This window comes from Podarcis filfolensis (assembly GCF_964270895.1).
Source record: "Podarcis filfolensis genome assembly, chromosome: 10".
Lineage (NCBI taxonomy): Eukaryota > Metazoa > Chordata > Lepidosauria > Squamata > Lacertidae > Podarcis > Podarcis filfolensis.
This window is the reverse complement of record NC_139612.1, coordinates 1,834,843-1,853,333: the sequence shown is the minus strand read 5'-3', so window position 1 is coordinate 1,853,333 and position 18,491 is coordinate 1,834,843. Positions and strand designations below refer to the sequence as shown.

At 43.4% G+C, this 18,491-nt stretch overlaps 1 protein-coding gene across 6 annotated transcripts in view; it reads right to left on the bottom strand.

Moving 5' to 3' along the window:
• MCM10 (minichromosome maintenance 10 replication initiation factor) overlaps positions 1-18,335 on the bottom strand; it is a 36,737-nt gene extending 18,402 nt beyond the window's left edge. The window contains exons 1-11 of one of the 6 annotated variants that reach the window (XM_083575044.1): positions 17,991-18,335; positions 17,071-17,117; positions 16,320-16,637; positions 15,457-15,561; positions 14,491-14,619; positions 8,258-8,429; positions 7,435-7,600; positions 6,716-6,883; positions 4,710-4,826; positions 3,555-3,754; positions 1,770-1,870 (exon numbers count right to left, since the gene is read on the bottom strand). In XM_083575044.1, the coding sequence (XP_083431170.1) occupies positions 1,770-1,870; positions 3,555-3,754; positions 4,710-4,826; positions 6,716-6,883; positions 7,435-7,600; positions 8,258-8,429; positions 14,491-14,619; positions 15,457-15,561; positions 16,320-16,637; positions 17,071-17,077 (1,483 nt within the window). In that variant the 5' untranslated portion in view covers positions 17,078-17,117; positions 17,991-18,335. Of the gene's footprint in view, positions 1-1,769; positions 1,871-3,554; positions 3,755-4,709; positions 4,827-6,715; positions 6,884-7,434; positions 7,601-8,257; positions 8,430-14,490; positions 14,620-15,456; positions 15,562-16,319; positions 16,638-17,070; positions 17,451-17,990 lie in introns of those variants that run through there. The other 5 variants (XM_083575043.1, XM_083575046.1, XM_083575045.1 and 2 more) reach the window with 5 other exon arrangements.
• Between the last annotated feature and the right edge of the window lie 156 nt (positions 18,336-18,491).

Below are 18,491 nucleotides of genomic sequence, written 5' to 3'. Positions count from 1 at the left end.
GACACTGGCGTGCGAGTGAGGTGCGGAACAGGTGTGACTTTTGATGCTCCATGGCTTCTCTCCAGTTTGTTTCTACTCAGGAGTAAGTTGCCTTGAGTTCAACAGGGTTTAACTCCCAGGTCAGTCAGCAAGCATATAAAGATAGCAACCTAAGAAGGGACTGCTAGGTTTATATGTTCACTGGGCTGTCCCACAGAAGCCAACAAAGGAATTCATTCCGTAGAGGCTGCGATCAAATGGCAGCTGAAGAAGTGGCAAAAATATTATTATTATTATTATTATTATTATTATTATTATTATTATTATTATACATTATTTTTAACCCGCCAGTCTGGCTGGGTGTCCCCAGCCACTCGGGGTGGCTTCCAACAGAATGTTAAAAACAGGGGGGGGGGGGGACTTCAAATGCAAAATACTTTCCTGAACAGGGCTGCCTTCAGATGTCTTCTAAAAGTCAAACAGTTGTTTATTTCTTTGACATCTGATGCAAAGACAGGGCTCATAATGAAGCTCAAGCCTTCTTTCATTGGGGGGAATATATATATTAATTATATATACACACACATATTTGTATGTGCGTACACAGACAATTATTATTATCCCAAATTAACAACTGGGAGAGGGTGGCTCTTAGTATAGCCCTCCAGTGTACACTAGTGGTGTACACTAGTGTGGAACCTTCTGGGAAAAGTGTATTTCAGAGGTTTGATGGCTCATAACACCAATTTTTTTTTGAATAATACCAGTGCTTTTTTACATGGGGACACATACCCCTATACATTTTGTGAATTTAATAGGAGAAGAAATTCACTGTATTTATTTTTCCCAATTTGAACTGATTTTCTTGAGTCAAAATTAGAGTACTCCTAATCATTTTTAAAGGAAAAAAAGCACTGTTAGGTCATAAAATTATATATGAATGGAAAGATAACTTAATGAAGAATGTTATGTAATAACTTTTATGAAGGATTATTTATTACACCAGCAGTCATAAAGAAGAAACATGAAACACACAGAAAAAATGAGATACAGTCATACCTCTAGTTACGTACCGCTCTGGTTACGCAACTTTCAGGTCATGAACGCGGCAAACCCAGAAATGTTTACTTCCGGGTTTGCCTGCGCTTTGTGCAGAAGCAATCTACGCACTTTGCGCATGTGCAGTAGCGGCGCTCTACTTACGGACTTTTCAGGGTGTGAACGGCACCCTGGAACGGATCGCGTTCGTAAGTAGAGGTACCACTGTATACAGGTTAAATTGCCGTCTTGGCACTTTGTGATGAATAAGTGGATTTGGGTTGCAGTTTGGGCACTTGATCTCTAAAAGGTTGGCCACCACTGGCCTAGGCATACTTTTCAAATGGGGAGCCTGCCTTGGAAATATACTTGTTCTTCCTTAGTTAGTCTCTGGAACATCTCCTCCCTCTCTCTTCCCTTTGAAGTATTAACCATGGTATCTTGCTACCTGTGAACCAAAAGTAACCCTCATGAACACCAGCCAAGTTTCATTCATGAGCCACAATTTGAAACAGGTTTTGAGGAAACATGGTTAGGGCTGGCCATGGCTTGTGCCAGTCTTCAAGTAACACAAAAACCTGACAGAGAAAGGGAGAGGGTGAAAGATTATACATTCCCAAGGCTGGCTCCCAACTGCAAACCATGGTTTACAGAGTCTCCTGCGCAACCGACTGAGCTATCCACGTTTGACGGATGTTAAAGACATTTTACAGCAAGGGGACATTTTAAGAAAACAGAAGAGAACGTGTTACCCAGTTTCTGCTTGGTCTCCTGTAGAATTGCATCAACTCCTCTTACAACCAAATTGGACAGAGTTGTTTGGATTTTCTTCTTTGGGGCGGCAGCTGCTGCACTGAAGAAGTAAAGCAGAGCGCAACTCAACAGAGGGAATGACACCACCCATATAAGTGGAATCACCGTGGTTGTGATTATAGTAGGGTAGTCAAAAACTGTGCCTAATTATCTGTTTTTTACTATCCAGTTGCATTCTGTGGGCCATTCACAGCATGTAGAGACCAATAAACCAACCACTAAAAACTCCAGCAACACAAAACATTTAACACAATGTGGAGCAGCAGTTAAACATTTTGCACCAGCACAAGTCATAGAATCATAGAGTTGGAAGAGACCACAAGGGCCATCGAGTCCAACCCCCTGCCAAGCAGGAAACACCATCAGAGCACTCCTGACATATGGTTGTCAAGCCTCTGCTTAAAGACCTCCAAAGAAGGAGACTCCACCACACTCCTTGGCAGCAAATTCCACTGTCAAACAGCTCTTACTGTCAGGAAGTTCTTCCTAATGTTTAGGTGGAATCTTCTTTCTTGTAGTTTGGATCCATTGCTCCGTGTCCGCTTCTCTGGAGCAGCAGAAAACAACCTTTCTCCCTCCTCTATGTGACATCCTTTTATATATTTGAACATGGCTATCATATCACCCCTTAACCTCCTCTTCTCCAGGCTAAACATGCCCAGCTCCCTTAGCCGTTCCTCATAAGGCATCGTTTCCAGGCCTTTGACCATTTTGGTTGCCCTCCTCTGGACACGTTCCAGTTTGTCAGTGTCCTTCTTGAACTGTGGTGCCCAGAACTGGACACAGTACTCCAGGTGAGGTCTGACCAGAGCAGGATACAGTGGCACTATTACTTCCCTTGATCTAGATGCTATACTCCTATTGATGCAGCCCAGAATTACATTGGCTTTTTTAGCTGCCGCGTCACACTGTTGGCTCATGTCAAGTTTGTGGTCAACCAAGACTCCTGGATCCTTTTCACATGTACTGCTCTCAAGCCAGGTGTCACCCATCTTGTATTTGTGCCTCTCATTTTTTTTGCCCAAGTGCAATACTTTACATTTCTCCCTGTTAAAATTCATCTTGTTTGTTTTGGCCCAGTTCTCTAATCTGTCAAGGTCGTTTTGAAGTGTGATCCTGTCCTCTGGGGTGTTAGCCACCCCTCCCAGTTTGGTGTCATCTGCAAATTTGATCAGGATGCCCTCCAGTTGCTGGACTTTGTCTTCTAAGAGGGCAATCAACATGCAATTGCTGCAGGTAAAGCTGCCTGCAACCTTTGGCAAGATGGCAAACATTTCGCAGGAACCGCAGGCGACTGCAGCTGTTCCCTCCCCCTCCATCTTGAGAATGTGTCGTTGGGGGTGGCTACAGCGGTCCTCCATCATAAAAAGCGTGAAGACAGGACAAATAACTCCTCCCCAAAAAACCTAGGTCTCCCCCAACAAACGTTTGAGACTAGCTTCCCTAAATCTAAAAGATGGATCAAACTGCCGCTGCCATGAAGTCCATGGAGTCTTCCATACAAAGGGAAAATTTACTTTTGCCTCTGGCCTTGCTCATCGCCAATCTGTGGCCCCAGAAGGTTGCCCAAGTGAGAATGTGGTTCTCTGGCTGAAAAGGTCCCCCGCCCCTGTTTTAAACTGATCTAATAAAGTTAAATTCAGGAAAAAATGCAAGTGAACAATGTTCACATTCATCCGGAAGGGAACTTCCACAGAAGGACACTGAGATGTAGTTTCTCTTACGCTGAAGCTGCATAAGCAGCTGAGGAAACCCCGCCGTAGTAAAAGCCATCCTGACAAAGCCTCTCTTTCAAGCCAAGGCTCTTCTTTGCTGCTCTCTTCGGAGCTCGGGAATCTGAGAAGGTCGACTGCAGGTCCGCCCGCTTTGAACTGAGCCGCCGGTACTGGGACTGGACATGGTACTGGCAATATTCACATTCATTCTGAAGAAAGAGAAAGACGAGGGAGTTCGTCCTTGTGTACTTGTCACAACAGAGCAAAATATGAGAAAAGGAAACATGCTTCTGTTTGCAGACGCATTGGGCTCTAGTGGAAATCAGAAGCTACGGGCAAACACTAAGCTTGAAAAAGTAAGGTGCCAGTTGTCTCTGAGATGCCTTGCGGAAAACAACTAACAAAAATCATTATAATTAAAAGACAAAGAACTATAGCCGTTTATGGCAGGCAAGAGTACACAAGGTGGCTTAAATCTCCTCCATGAGAAAAGCTTTGATCAAATTTAAGTCAGTCATCTCTAGTGTGTGCTGCTCCAAACCTGTAGCTACTTTCTGCAGTCTCTCAGGTTCCCGGTAGCACAGGTATTTGTACATGCAAATGGAAAAAGAGAAGAACCTGCAACTGGGAGGAGTGGTATTGATCAAGGGATTTGGGCAGGAAAAATATGGAAGGGGACACATTAGGACTGAGCAGGGAAGATTAGTTTTAGAAATCCTATTAGTGTCTTCCTCTGCCCTTTCCCATCAAAACCTGGTAAATTCTCATTGGAGAGAAAAATAACAGGTGTGACTTTTGGCCATATGTTGGGTGGACAGTTTGGCCCTCCAACACATGTGAGGTCACCATCTCTGCTCTGATATAAAGGGCTACCAATATGGTGGCTGTGGGCACGTACGGTGTGTGCCAACAGAGCCTTTCCTGGTGACCACAGGGTCCCCTCCCCACTCTGAAATCAAGCTTGGAAGTAGCATTAGACTCTATGCAACACAGTAGGTTGTGGTGCCCACACCAGCTTGCAAATGTGCCCATCAGCCCCAAAAGTCAGCAACCTCTGCTATAAATTGTGACTAGCACAATCACAAAACTAAACTGTAAGCCCTCAGGTGACATCTGCACAAGCTCACACCAAGCACAGTGTAATGTCAGATGAGCTATACATACCAGGTTAACCATCTGTGCACAGGGCTCGCCATTTTTCTTCCTTGCTTTACAGGTTCCCAAGTCCATAGCCTCACCCAGAAGTAAGATCTTCTGGGGATGATCGACAGACACACACACCTAACCAGAAGAAGTACAACAAGCTTCAGAGAGATGAAGGGACTCGTCTCAGCCAGGGGCACTAGCTTTCACTGGAGGTAGTGCTTTAAGTGCCATTAGCAAGGGAAAAATTGTGTCGCTGTGAGAAGTCAGTAGGGGTCCACAAATTTTGACTCTGCTCGGTCACCAGTTGTTTCTAGCAAGCATCAAGTTGTTTCTAGCTAGCAAGCTTTCCCATTTCCTGCTCTGAAAAGATACAGGAAAATGTGTGTTCCTTTTGTTTGCTCCCCAGCAAAGTTGTGTTTTTTTTAATTAAAAAAAAAGATAGATAGATAGATAGATAGAGGGAGAATGGTAGATAGGCTGTGTATATTTGTAGCAATGCATCCCCTCTTCAAGTCATGACGGAGTCCCAGCCAAGATGCCGCCTGGTGCTATTTTGAAACAGGGACTCTCTGCTTCTTTTCATTGCCAGCAAGGGTTTCTAAAAAATATTTCAGTCAAAAAACACAATATTACTCCAATATATACTGGCAGGCACTTGCATTTTCTCCACCTCCACGCCTTTCACCCATGGCTTGATAGCTGCCATCAGGTGAAAAGAATGCAGCATTTCCTCAGCCTTGAGTAAGATCTCATTCAACTGGGCACCCGGATGTGACTGGGATGCCCTGCCAGTAACTATTTGAGATTTAGTCCGAGGACAAACACCATTTTTTCTTTTTCATCAATGTTATCCTTTTCATACACAGCATTCTTTTGAACTGAAAATAGCCGAGGATTCAGTCCAGGGCTCAAGTTAACATCATGCTATGCCAAGGGTTGTGCCACTTCTTCCTTAAAAACTTGAGAAGTGGTGGGAGGATTTTCCACACACATGTGCATAATCCTTCCTCTGTGGGTCTATGACATCTGCCTCCCACCCACTGCCTCATTGCTACACATCATGGTCAGGGCAATTGCCATTTCCCAACAAACCCCATACCCTGCTTAACAAAAACCTCAGCAATGAGGCTGGATCAGGTCAGGTCAGGTGAGTGAGAGATCCAATAAAAAGCAGAGAGTGAAAGCGACCACTGGATCTGTAGGGCGAGGCATTTGCAAGTAAAAAGAACTGCTTTATAGGATACTTGTTTGCAAATCAAAGCCTTCTGCAAACTTGTTACAGCTCTATTTTCTCTTAGTCAATCTCACGAGCTGCTTCCCGCAGCTAACTGCCACCAGGCCTCATCTCCCGAACAATAACTTGAAGCCAGCCAGTATGATCAGAGCTGCACTGTTCAGCTATGCTATTTGCCTTTACAGAGGTTTCCACAGTGCTATGCACCCTCCGCAAAGGGGATACAAAGGCCGAGCCCTTGCTTCCCTCGTAGTCAAAGACCCTCCAGGGACTGAGCAGCCATCAAGAGAGGCAAGGGGCTGCTACTTCAAGACGTAGTTAAAGAGAAGACTTCAAAGACTTCCTGTGTGACAGACGCAACTGTGGCCAAGGAGAAGGAATATTTATATGGGGAGACAGAGAAAACAAAGGATTTCCTCATCTTTTCTACACTGATGTCTATGCAAAGCATTATACAATATGGTTGAGAGTTCCCTATGGAGAAATCAATAAACTGTATGTCAAAAAACCAAAATCACCTGTTTTTAAATACAGTGGTATCTCGGGTTAAGTACTTAATTCGTTCTAGAGGTCCGTACTTAACCTGAAACTGTTCTTAACCTGAAGACCACTTTAGCTAATGGGGCCTCCTGCTGCCGCCACGCCGCCGAAGCACGATTTCTGTTCTCATTCTGAAGCAAAGTTCTTAACCTGAAGCACTATTTCTGGGTTAGCGGAGTCTGTAACCTGAAGCGTATGTAGCCCAAGGTACCACTGTATATATTTTATATAGAGACAGATCTACACACACCTCGTCTGATCCTTCTCTTGGTTTCATGAGATTAGCATTGAGTAGTCCTATGACCATGCCTTGCTCTGTCTTCCAGTGATCTTTGTGAACATCACCAAACAGAAACAATGAGACACAGCGGCTGAAGTTATGCAGGTCATTCAAGCGCCAGATGCTGAAGGTTCTACCCTGGATATGCAGAGTGGGAGCAAATAAAAAGAACAAAATAACTACAATCCTTTGAGTCAGCCTTAAAATAATTACCATCACCAGAGAACGTTACATACACAGCAAGATGTCTGCTGTAAAGGTGTTTAATAGCACAATCCTATGCATATTTACGCAGAAGTCCCACTGTGTTCAAGGGAGCTTGCTTCCTAGTAAGCATGCTTACGATGACCTGCTTGGGGAAGCAGCTACTTTGAATGCTTTAACCGTAGCAGCCACTGTGGTTTGTTTTCAGCCAAGCACTGTCTATACTCCATATACTGACTATGTGCTGCATGAGTAAGTACTTTCTTTTATCTGCCAACGTTCAGCTTCACCAGGAATGTGGAGAGGACAGCCCTACCTGTGATGGTGTTTACAGCACCAGTACTGCAATAGGGCAGAGGGCAACATTCCAGATGCCGAAGAGGACTGTAGGCTTATTCATAAACAAGAATTTTAAGATGGTAACCAATTTTTTACTTCAACAAAATGTCGTACTTGAGAGGACATAACATCATAAAACCATTTACGTTATTGGAGCTCTGAGGCGTGACTTTCTTTATGATGACTCCGAACGTTACCCAGTCTGTTTCCTCAAGGTTTAATGAAGCAAGCTTGTCTTGCAATTGAGAAAGTCTAATAAACTTTCGGCCTGTCATTTTTCTTTCCATCTCAACAGAGGATACACGGGGTTTTCTGCAATGAAAACAAGGAGGAAACTATTAGAATGACAAAGGGATAGGGAAACTTCCATCAAATCCCCTCTGTGGAGCTCCACTAAATACCCTGCACTCAGGGCAACAAGAGGGGCTTCATCACTAGTCTGTGTAAACATTTCCAGCCCAGGGAAAGGAGGAGTGTGGAGTTTCAAAAATACACAGAGAGCTCAGAATTGGGTATGGGATGCAAAAATCAGCTTCCTGAGCATCTGTACTTTCATTTTTTTAAAAAAAGGACACAAAGACATGTTTCTAGTTATTAAGGCTAAAATATATATGCATGAAGACAATTCAGTCTCAGAAACTAACTTGTCAGCTTTTCAATGGCTGAAATCTGGTGCTTTGCACAGTCCTTTGCCATGATAAAAAGACATAAAAGGGAGGGTGGGAACGAGTTTCATTTGCTGTTGCTATTATGTAATCCTGTTTAAGTTTGAATTCAATAAAGTATTTTTTTAAAAAAAATCAAAAGAAATGATGCACTTAATTTGCAGCTTTCATGCAGAAGTCAAAATCCATAAATCTGTGGTGCTGATTTTAAAAAATAATAATATTAGCAAGGTATCTAAACAGTTTTAGGCCACAAACTATACTCAAGGAACAAACCCAACATTTCCCCCATAAGCTTGCTGACCTTAGCCTCAGTCCAGAGAAGGTTTCAAAGGAGACTTCTTGACTATTCACACCGGCATTCTTTGGCCCTTGGGATCTCTGACTGGTGCCCAAATCAGGTCTGTTCCCAGTCATGGACTTCAGAGGCTGAGGCGACAAACCTGAAACTGGTTTTGAAGCATGTCTTTTATTCTCTGTAAGAGGAACAGGGGAAAAACGGAAAAGTCATACCTTGTGAAAAGCACAGTTGAACTTTTTTCAGAAAAATAATCTTTGGCAAAAGCTGTCCATCATGTCACAGAGCCAAGACAGACAACTAATTCTGCATTAAAATGTTTTCACCTTCCCATCTGCTGCCAAAAGCTAGCCATTTTGAGCAACAGAGGACAAGCTCTAGCTTGGAAGAGATTCATAGAGACCAAGCGGGCTTTCTCCCGGGAAGACATTTGTCTGATAATTTGAGGAACATAATTGATATTTTGGAAAAATTAGAAGTGAATATAAACACTAAAGCAGTTCTGATATTTGTGGACGTGGAGAAAGCCTTTGACAATATCTCTTGGAGTTTTATGAAAAAGAACCTACAGGGGATGGGGGTAGGCCAAGGTTTTGAAAATGGTATAGGTGCAATATATTCTGAACAAAAGGCTAAATTAATTGTAAATAATGTGGTGACGGAAGAATTTAAGATAGAAAAAGGGACACGACAGGGGTGCCCAATTTCCCCATTGCTTTTTATTTCGGTCCTGGAGGTTCTGCTGAATATGATTAGAAGGGACCGGTTGGTTAAAGGTATACAGGTCGGAGCCAAACAGTACAAATTGAGAGCATTTGCAGATGATTTAGTATTAACGTTACAGGAGCCAGAATCTAGTACTAAAAGGGTTTTAGAACTAATTCAAGAATTTGGTCAAGTGGCAGGATTTAAATTGAACAAGTCAAAAACTAAGGTTTTAGAGAAAAATTTAACATTGACTGAAAGAGAGAGGTTTCAGAATGAGACAGGTTTGACTGTGGTTAAGAAAGTGAAATACTTGGGGATTAATATGACAGCAAAAAATGGGAACTTATTTAAAGATAATTATGAAAAATGTTGGACGGAAGTGAAAAAAGACTTAGAAATTTGGTCAAATTTGAAGCTTTCCTTGTTGGGTCGAATTGCAGTTATAAAGATGAATGTATTGCCTAGAATGCTGTTTTTGTTTGAAACATTGCAAATTGTGGACAAGATGGATTGTTTCAAGAAGTGGCAGAAAGATATCTCTAAATTTGTCTAGCAGGGCAAGAAGCCCAGAATAAAATTTAAGATATTGACTGATGCAAAGGAAAGGGGTGGATTTGCCCTGCCAGACTTTAAACTTTACTATGAATCAGCAGCATTTTGCTGGCTGAAAGACTGGCTACTTCTTGAGAACACAGACATTTTGGATTTAGAAGGTTTTAACAATGTTTTTGGGTGGCATGCATATTTGTGGTACGACAAGGTTAAAGCACATAAAGCATTTAAGAATCATATTGTCAGGAAAGCTTTGTTCAATGTTTGGATAAGATATAAGGATTTATTGGAAAATAAAACACCAAGGTGGCTGTCACCAATGGAAGCAAAAGCTCAGAAAAAGCTCAATATGGAGGCCAAATGGCCGAAATATTGGGAAATCTTGGAACAAGAGGGAGATAGACTAAAATTGCAGAGTTTTGAGAAACTAAAAAGTGTGAGATTGGCTTCATTACTATCAGATAATGGAGGCATATAATTTGGACAAGAAAATTGGCTTCCAGGTGGAAAAATCAAAATTAGAAACAGAACTGTTAGATCCCAAAACTAAGATTTTGTCAAGGATGTATAACTTGCTGTTGAAATGGAACACTCAGGATGAAACGGTGAAATCTGCTATGATTAAATGGGCACAAGATGTTGGACATGACATTATGTTTGCTGACTGGGAACAGTTGTGGACCACCGGTATGAAATTTACGGCATGTAATGCCTTAAGAGAGAATATTATGAAAATGATATACAGGTGGTACATGACCCCAGTCAAGCTTGCAAAAATATATCACCTGCCCGATAATAAATGTTGGAAATGTAAAGAAACTGAAGGTACATTCTTTCACCTTTGGTGGACGTGCCCAAGGATTAAGGCTTTCTGGGAAATGATTTATAATGAAATGAAAAAGGTATTTAAATATACCTTCCTGAAGAAACCAGAGGCCTTTCTTCTGGGCATTGTCGGCCAATTAGTGCCAAAGAAGGACAGAACTTTTTTTATGTACGCTACAACAGCAGCAAGAATACTTATTGCAAAGTATTGGAAGACACAAGATTTACCCACTTTGGAAGAATAGCAGATGAAGATGATGGACTATATGGGACTGGCAGAAATGACTGGCAGAATCCGGGACCAGGGAGAAGAGGCGGTGGAAGAAGATTGGAAGAAATTTAAAGACTATTTACAGAAATATTGCAAAATTAATGAATGTTAGAATGATGTTGGATAGAAATTAAGTGGTTTCCAGCTGTAATGCTTTAAGAATATGGAAGAAGGGTACAATTAGGTAAAAAAAAAATAACTAAAATGGTGATGGATTGGAAATAAGTGGTATTGGCAACAAAGTTAATAAGAATATGCAAAAATGAATTGATAATGTATGAAAATATTGAGTTATAAAATGTTAAGCTATAGAGACAAGATAAATGAAAGAGGGTAAGGATTTGCTGATTTGATTACTTAAATGGGAATACAAGAAGGGGAGGTGTGAGGAAGTCAAAGAAACAAGCAAACGAGTTTTATGTTATGAAAAATAATTGTTTTTAATTTTTCTTGTTGTCTCTGTATGCTTTATTTATCTTTTTATTTTTTTCTCTTTTATTATTATGTGTTTTTGTATATTTGTCTTTGTAAAATCTTAATAAATATTTCTTAAAAAAAAAAAAGAAGGGAGGGCTGCTGTGCTCATCTCCTCTGTGCAATTTTCCACAGGTACCCAGGTGGTGAGAACTGGATGCTGGACTAGTTGGGCCGGAGTCTGATCCAGCAGGGCTCTCCGGTGTAAACACCATCTCCCTCAGCATCAGTCCCTCTTCAGCAGACACGCGTGTAATTCACACATGTACAGGCTTCCCATGCTCAACACATTTCAAACTCTGCAGGCAGAATTATATCCAGCCTGCCTGGTACATTCTTGCTGCAGAATTCATAGAATCATAGAATCATAGAATCATAGAGTTGGAAGAGACCACAAGGGCCATCGAGTCCAACCCCCTGCCAAGCTGGAAACACCATCAGAGCACTCCTGACATATGGTTGTCAAGCCTCTGCTTAAAGACCTCCAAAGAAGGAGACTCCACCACACTCCTTGGCAGCAAATTCCACTGTCGAACAGCTCTTACTGTCAGGAAGTTCTTCCTAATGTTTAGGTGGAATCTTCTTTCTTGTAGTTTGGATCCATTGCTCCGTGTCCGCTTCTCTGGAGCAGCAGAAAACAACCTTTCTCCCTCCTCTATGTGACATCCTTTTATATATTTGAACATGGCTATCATATCACCCCTTAACCTCCTCTTCTCCAGGCTAAACATGCCCAGCTCCCTTAGCCGTTCCTCATAAGGCATCGTTTCCAGGCCTTTGACCATTTTGGTTGCCCTCCTCTGGACACGTTCCAGTTTGTCAATGTCCTTCTTGAACTGTGGTGCCCAGAACTGGACACAGTACTCCAGGTGAGGTCTGACCAGAGCAGAATACAGTGGCACTATTACTTCCCTTGATCTAGATGCTATACTCCTATTGATGCAGCCCAGAATTGCATTGGCTTTTTTAGCTGCCGCGTCACACTGTTGGCTCATGTCAAGTTTGTGGTCAACCAAGACTCCTAGATCCTTTTCACATGTAGTGCTCTCAAGCCAGGTGTCACCCATCTTGTATTTGTGCCTCTCATTTTTTTTGCCCAAGTGCAATACTTTACATTTCTCCCTGTTAAAATTCATCTTGTTTGTTTTGGCCCAGTTCTCTAATCTGTTAAGGTCGTTTTGAAGTGTGATCCTGTCCTCTGGGGTGTTAGCCACCCCTCCCAGTTCGGTGTCATCTGCAAATTTGATCAGGATGCCCTTGAGTCCATCATCCAAGTCGTTGATAAAGATGTTGAATAAGACCGGGCCCAAGACAGAACCCTGTGGCACCCCACTAGTCACTCTTCTCCAGGATGAAGAGGAACCATTGATGAGCACCCTTTGGGTTCGGTCAGTCAGCCAGTTACAAATCCACTGAGTGGTAGCATAGTCAAGACCGCATTTTACCAGCTTCTTTACAAGAATATCATGGGGCACCTTGTCAAATGCCTTGCTGAAATCAAGGTAGGCTACATCCACTGCGTTCCCTTCATCTACCAGGCTTGTAATTCTGTCAAAAAACGAGATCAGGTTAGTCTGACATGACTTATTTTTCAGAAATCCATGCTGACTATTGGTGATCACAGCATTCCTTTCTAGGTGCTCACAGACTGTTTGCTTAATGATCTGCTCCAGAATCTTCCCTGGTATTGATGTCAGACTGACTGGGCGGTAATTATTTGGGTCCTCTCTTTTCCCCTTTTTGAAAATAGGGACAACATTTGCCCTCCTCCAGTCTGCCGGGACTTCGCCTGTTCTCCAGGAATTCTCAAAGATGACTGCCAGTGGTTCTGAAATCACATCTGCCAGTTCTTTTAATACTCTTGGATGCAGTTCATCTGGCCCTGGAGACTTGAATACATCTAGACTAGCCAAGTATTCTTGTACTATCTCCTTAGTTATTCTGGGCTGTGTTTCCTCTGCTGAATCATTTGCTCCAAATTCTTCAGGTCGGGCATTGTTTTCTTTATCGGAGAAGACTGAGGCAAAGAAGGCATTGAGGAGTTCAGCCCTTTCTGTGTCCCCTGTTTGCATTTCACCATCTTCTCCTCTGAGTGACCCCACTGTTTCTTTCTTCTTCCTTTTGCTACGAACATACCCATAAAAGCCTTTTTTGTTGCTTTTAACCTCTCTAGCAAGCCTGAGTTCATTCTGTGCTTTAGCTTTTCTGACTTTGTGTCTACACGTGCTGGCTATTTGTTTGAATTCCTCTTTGGTGGTTTCCCCCCTTTTCCATTTTTTGTACACATCCTTTTTTAATCTTAACTCAGTTAAAAGTTCTTTAGATAGCCACCCTGGCTTCTTTAGGCACCTTCCATGTTTCCGTCTCATTGGTATTGCCTGAAGTTGTGCTTTTACTATCTCCCTCTTAACAAACTCCCAGCCATCATGAACTCCCTTTCCTTTTAGTATTACTGTCCATGGGATCTCACCAAGCACTTCCCTAAGTTTTATGAAGTCGGCTTTCTTAAAGTCGAGAAATTGAGTCCTAGTATGCTTGGCTGCTCCTTTCCGCTGTATAGTAAACTTCAGAAGAGCATGATCACTCGCGCCTAATGATCCTTCCACTTCTACCCCACTAACCAGGTCATCAACATTGGTTAGGACCAGATCTAAAATGGCTGTTCCTCTTGTTGCTTCTCCCACTTTCTGGACAATGAAGTTGTCTGCAAGGCCAGTGAGGAATCTGTTTGACCTTATGCTCTTGGCTGAGTTTGACATCCAACAAATATCCGGGTAATTGAAGTCCCCCATTACTACTATCTCCCTTCCTTTTGCATGCTTGGCCATCTGTTCCAGGAAGGCATCATCTATGTCCTCCGTTTGGCTTGGGGATCTATAGTAAACTCCCACAATGAGGTCACTGTTATTCTTCTCTCCCTTAATTTTGACCCAAATGCTCTCACTTTGGCTTTGAGGTTCTAAATCTTGGATCTCTTCACAGGTATACACATCCCTGACATATAACGCCACTCCTCCTCCTTTCTTGTCTGGTCTGTTTCTCTGAAATAGATTGTATCCCTCCATTATTACATTCCAATCGTATTCACAAGGTAGTAAGCCCCTTTTCTTTAGGGGTGATCTGGGATTATGTGTGACCTTCTCCATTATAGCTCTATTCCAGAGTAAGTGGTACTAAACACCCAGTGTAAGATTCAGGGTTGTTTTCCACTCAGTTGCAATTACTAGTCATGCTGCCAAGACATAAGATCAATTCTTTTGACAACATACCTACATTGGCAGCATCAAAAATATTCAGCAATATTAATTTTGGAAAACAAGCAAAGTAATATCTATCATTTCTGTGAAAATGAAATTCAAAACATCGTGCATCAACTGACGTGACTGAGAACAAATATTGACTACTATACCAGACAGTGAAGGTTTCATCTTCTGGCCCTGACCTGTGTTTGCGGCCAATGCAGGACAGCTGAGCTGGGCTGAGAAGCAAGGTGACTCGTGAAGCTTCCTTTGCTTTAAGGGGGCAGCGGGAGACTTACCTGGTTAAGAAATGAAAGAATATTTAAAAGCCTTACAGTGCACTCTTCCACCTATTTACAATACGTAATGGGGTTACTCCCTAGTTAAGTGAATTTAAAGACTGCAGCCCTAATGGCTTCCTGGATAATAAATTATGAACTGACCCAGATGGTGAAACGGAGTGTGCTAACTCAAGTTAGGGTCTGGGGTGGGCAGCCGGTGGCCTTCCAGCAGTTTGTTGGACTCCAACTTCCATCACTCCACTCCCAGCCAGCATGATCAATGGTCAGGGATGATGGTAGCTGGTGTCCAGCAACATCTGAAAGACCTCATGATTGAGTTAGACACAGCCTCACGTTCCCCAGGCATCTGAGCTAGAGCAACAGAGAAGAAACAAGCCTCTTAAATAAAACATCCTGTATATTACTAGCAAACTCAGTTCTACTCCTTATGCAGCCAAAGCAGCAGTGGAGGGATTAGCATGCAATATTTGCTGGCGTACAAAAAGATTATGTTTACTCCCAAATGGAGATGGTACATTTTGAGAGACAAGAAGCATATGTTTCCATATTTTTCAATTGGGATTTTTTGGGCCATCAATGCACCAACCTTTAAGTTCATGGGTAATATGGAAGTCTGGTTATTATCTTGATAATCTCAGGAGTGCACCAGCAAGGCTCTAATGTAGTGAATTTAACAGCTTGCTCAGGCTGGCTTTTATAAAAATCCACACAATCCAATAGAATGCTTTGATATTAAAGGCTCCAAAGAGATATCACTAAGGATTACCACAATAACCTAGCAATAAGCTTGAGTTTAGATGCTGAACAGCTCCATAAAACAAATAATCCAGTTACCAGAACTTTTCTTGCTAGGGGCCATGTTAGCAGGCTGCCCTATTGCTGTCTTTTGCAGTTGCTCCTGGAGTGTCTTCATCTGCTCCCGCAATTTCCTCAGTTCATCTAAGTTGAAAACAATAAATGGACATTTAAAAAGTATCTTATTTAAATACATGGTTAATTAAACAGCCATTTGTCATCAATAAAAATAACTTAGAGTAAAGTGCATAACCAAAAGTCAAATTTTCACCGTGTTCCCTGTAAAGTGCCCAGCTCTCACTCCCCAAGAGCGAGGCTTTGATAGGAGAGATCGCCTGTGATATAATAAACTCCATTTAACAGCGCACCATACGGGATTTCTCTCTGATCCCAAACCATCATTTCTGCCGCCTTGAACAATGTGAAATGCTTAACACAGTGGTGTCCAAACTTTTTTCAAAGAGGGCCAGATTTGATGAAGTGAAGGGCCATGAGGGCCAATAAACTGCCACGGGGGACGGATTGGGCCGGAAAGGGACTTTGGAAATGCCTGGCTTAACAAGTGTTATCACAACCACTACTCTTTCCCTAGGTCTATCCTTCCTAATTTGTGCCATGACAGAACACAGGGATGTTTGAGTCTTGAGGCCCTTGATTATTTCCCTATCCTCCCACTTGCTTTCAAATCAAAAAGCTAGAAGGCACAGAAGGATATCTTCCAAGAACAGAGGAGCCTAGAGCACAGCACAAAGGTCCTTCACATGAGGGCGGACTTGGCTCATGTGCCGAGGGCGGATTATGCATTGAAAATCTTTTGTATTAATAGGTATGGTTAAGACAAAAGCCTCAAGTTTGCAAGGTGAGCAACTTTAAACCATCCAAAATGAAATAATGATTTTTACCTTGCAGATGTTGATTGGTCTTCTCCTTTTCGGCTAGAGAATGAGATGTTTCCTGCACAGTTTTCTCCTCCTCTTCCTCAGACAGGTCCCCCACATCTCCAAACAACTCAGACACATTTTCTTTGCCGCTACTGGACTCTCCCTCGTCAGCTTCCACTTCCTCGGTATAGGATTCATCATCTTCTGCATCAAATAGCTCATTATATTCATCCGGCTCTCCATCTGTAGCCACATTAACACCATTCTCCTCACACTCCAGCCCCACAGCTGCCTCATTCTCTTCTAACAGGGAGGCTAGCAGGTCCAAGTTATCATCACCTGGAAAAAAATAAAAAGGAGCAACTTACCAGGGCTCAGATGACACACAACCCCCAGCCCCAATACAATGCAAGTGTGCATCTAATGAGAGCCCTGATTAGAAAACAGACAGTGCTTAATCTAGTTCCAGTATTCAAGCCAGCTCAGAAATGATGTTCCGAAAACAAATGGGGATGCAGTTCAGCAGCAGAGCACATCAAATAATTCTGCACAGGAATTCACAAAGTTCAAGTTCTTCAAGCATCCCTCCACGTGCCACAGCACTGCCATTTATCTGGCTGAAAAGAACAGAATGGGACTGCCTCCAAATCAACTGGCAACAACCTTCTCTTCCTGGCTGCTTTGTTCCACCTTGCATATGGAGCAGTGACAACATTTTCAAGTCTGGAAGAAACTGAATGGCTTTAGAAGATTAGACAAATTCAAAACTCACCATCCATATTTTTTCCAGCAGAGACTTTACTGAAGAATTCACGTACCCTAGAGACACATAAGAACAACAATATAAACATGTAATGCCTAATAAATGAAGCTAATTTCTGTGGAGTGCCATAAAATTAAAAGGCTAGCAGAAGGTTAATGTATCACTAACATTCAAAGCGGCAGAGAAGCCATGTAAAACTAAGACCTGAGTGGAGAAGCTGAGTGGTATATATTCAATAACTGCTGGGGCTCATCAAGCCTTGCATGGTCCAAGATAACAACCCTTTCCAGCAGAATACACCCCAACAGTCCAATCCCCAGTGTTACTTATTCACAGAAAGTATAAATATGTACTGTATTTTTCCGTGTATAAGGCTAGGTTTTTTCCTAAAAAATGCCAAAAATTAGGGGTGTCTTATACACGGATACATCTCCCCCCATTTTCTTGGAGTCCCCAAAAATAGGGGGTGTCTTATAGACGAAAACTACAGTTCTCTGCCTTCCCAGCTGGAGGCAGCAATGCTTCTGAATTCCAGCTGCTGGAAACCTCAGGAGGGGAGAGATGCTCTTGTGCTCGGATCCTGCTCCTGGGTTTCCCATGAGAGGCATCTGCTTGGCGGCTGGGACAGGGCTCTTCCCCTTGCCTTTCATATTCCAGCGGGTCGTAGAATCCTAGGGCCGGAAGGGACCCCCAGGGTCATCTAGCCCAGCCTCGGGATCCGCGGCAAGCGGCATTCCTGCCCTGACCCGGAGGCCGCGGGGCCCTCGCTGCGCCAGACCCGGCGGGGGGGGGGCTAGTCCGGGCATCTGTATTTGCGACGCTGCTTCGTCTTGCAGCCATTTGTGAGCCGCTTTGGGATCTGAAGGGGACCCCCCCCCGGGGCCCGCCTGCCGGCCAGCGAGGCGCCCCCAAGCCGAGGCGCCCCCGGCCTTCCCGCGCGCGGCCTCCGCCTCACCTTCCCGGCGCCGCGCTCCCGCCAGAATTCCCAGCCGAGGCCCCGCCCCCTCGCGCATGCCCCGGAAGGGAGGCCGCGGAATCCTAGAGCTAGAAAGGGGCGGAATGGGAAGAGGCGCTCTGCAGGCTGCTAGAGAGAAAGCTTCCGGGCTCCTTCGGGAGCATTGCAAAATAACAGTAGGGTCATGATTTGCCAAACCAGTGCTCCCCATGGCGGAAGTGCCCACGAGAACAATGGAGAAGCCCAGGATTTTGACAGAGCGTGTCTCACACACAGCGAGGGAGAAGAGCTGAGCCTGCGCCGGAAAGACTGTCAGGACAGCCCTGCAATGGAGTCACAGGCAGCGCTTCTTTTCTGGCGCTCCTCAAGGGCACGCAATATCAGCTTCTCTTTCCCCCCAAATGTTAAAAGTGTGGCACTCGCTGTAACAACTTGCTTCGAGAAACCTGCTCTGACTCTCCAGAGTCTCTTGCAT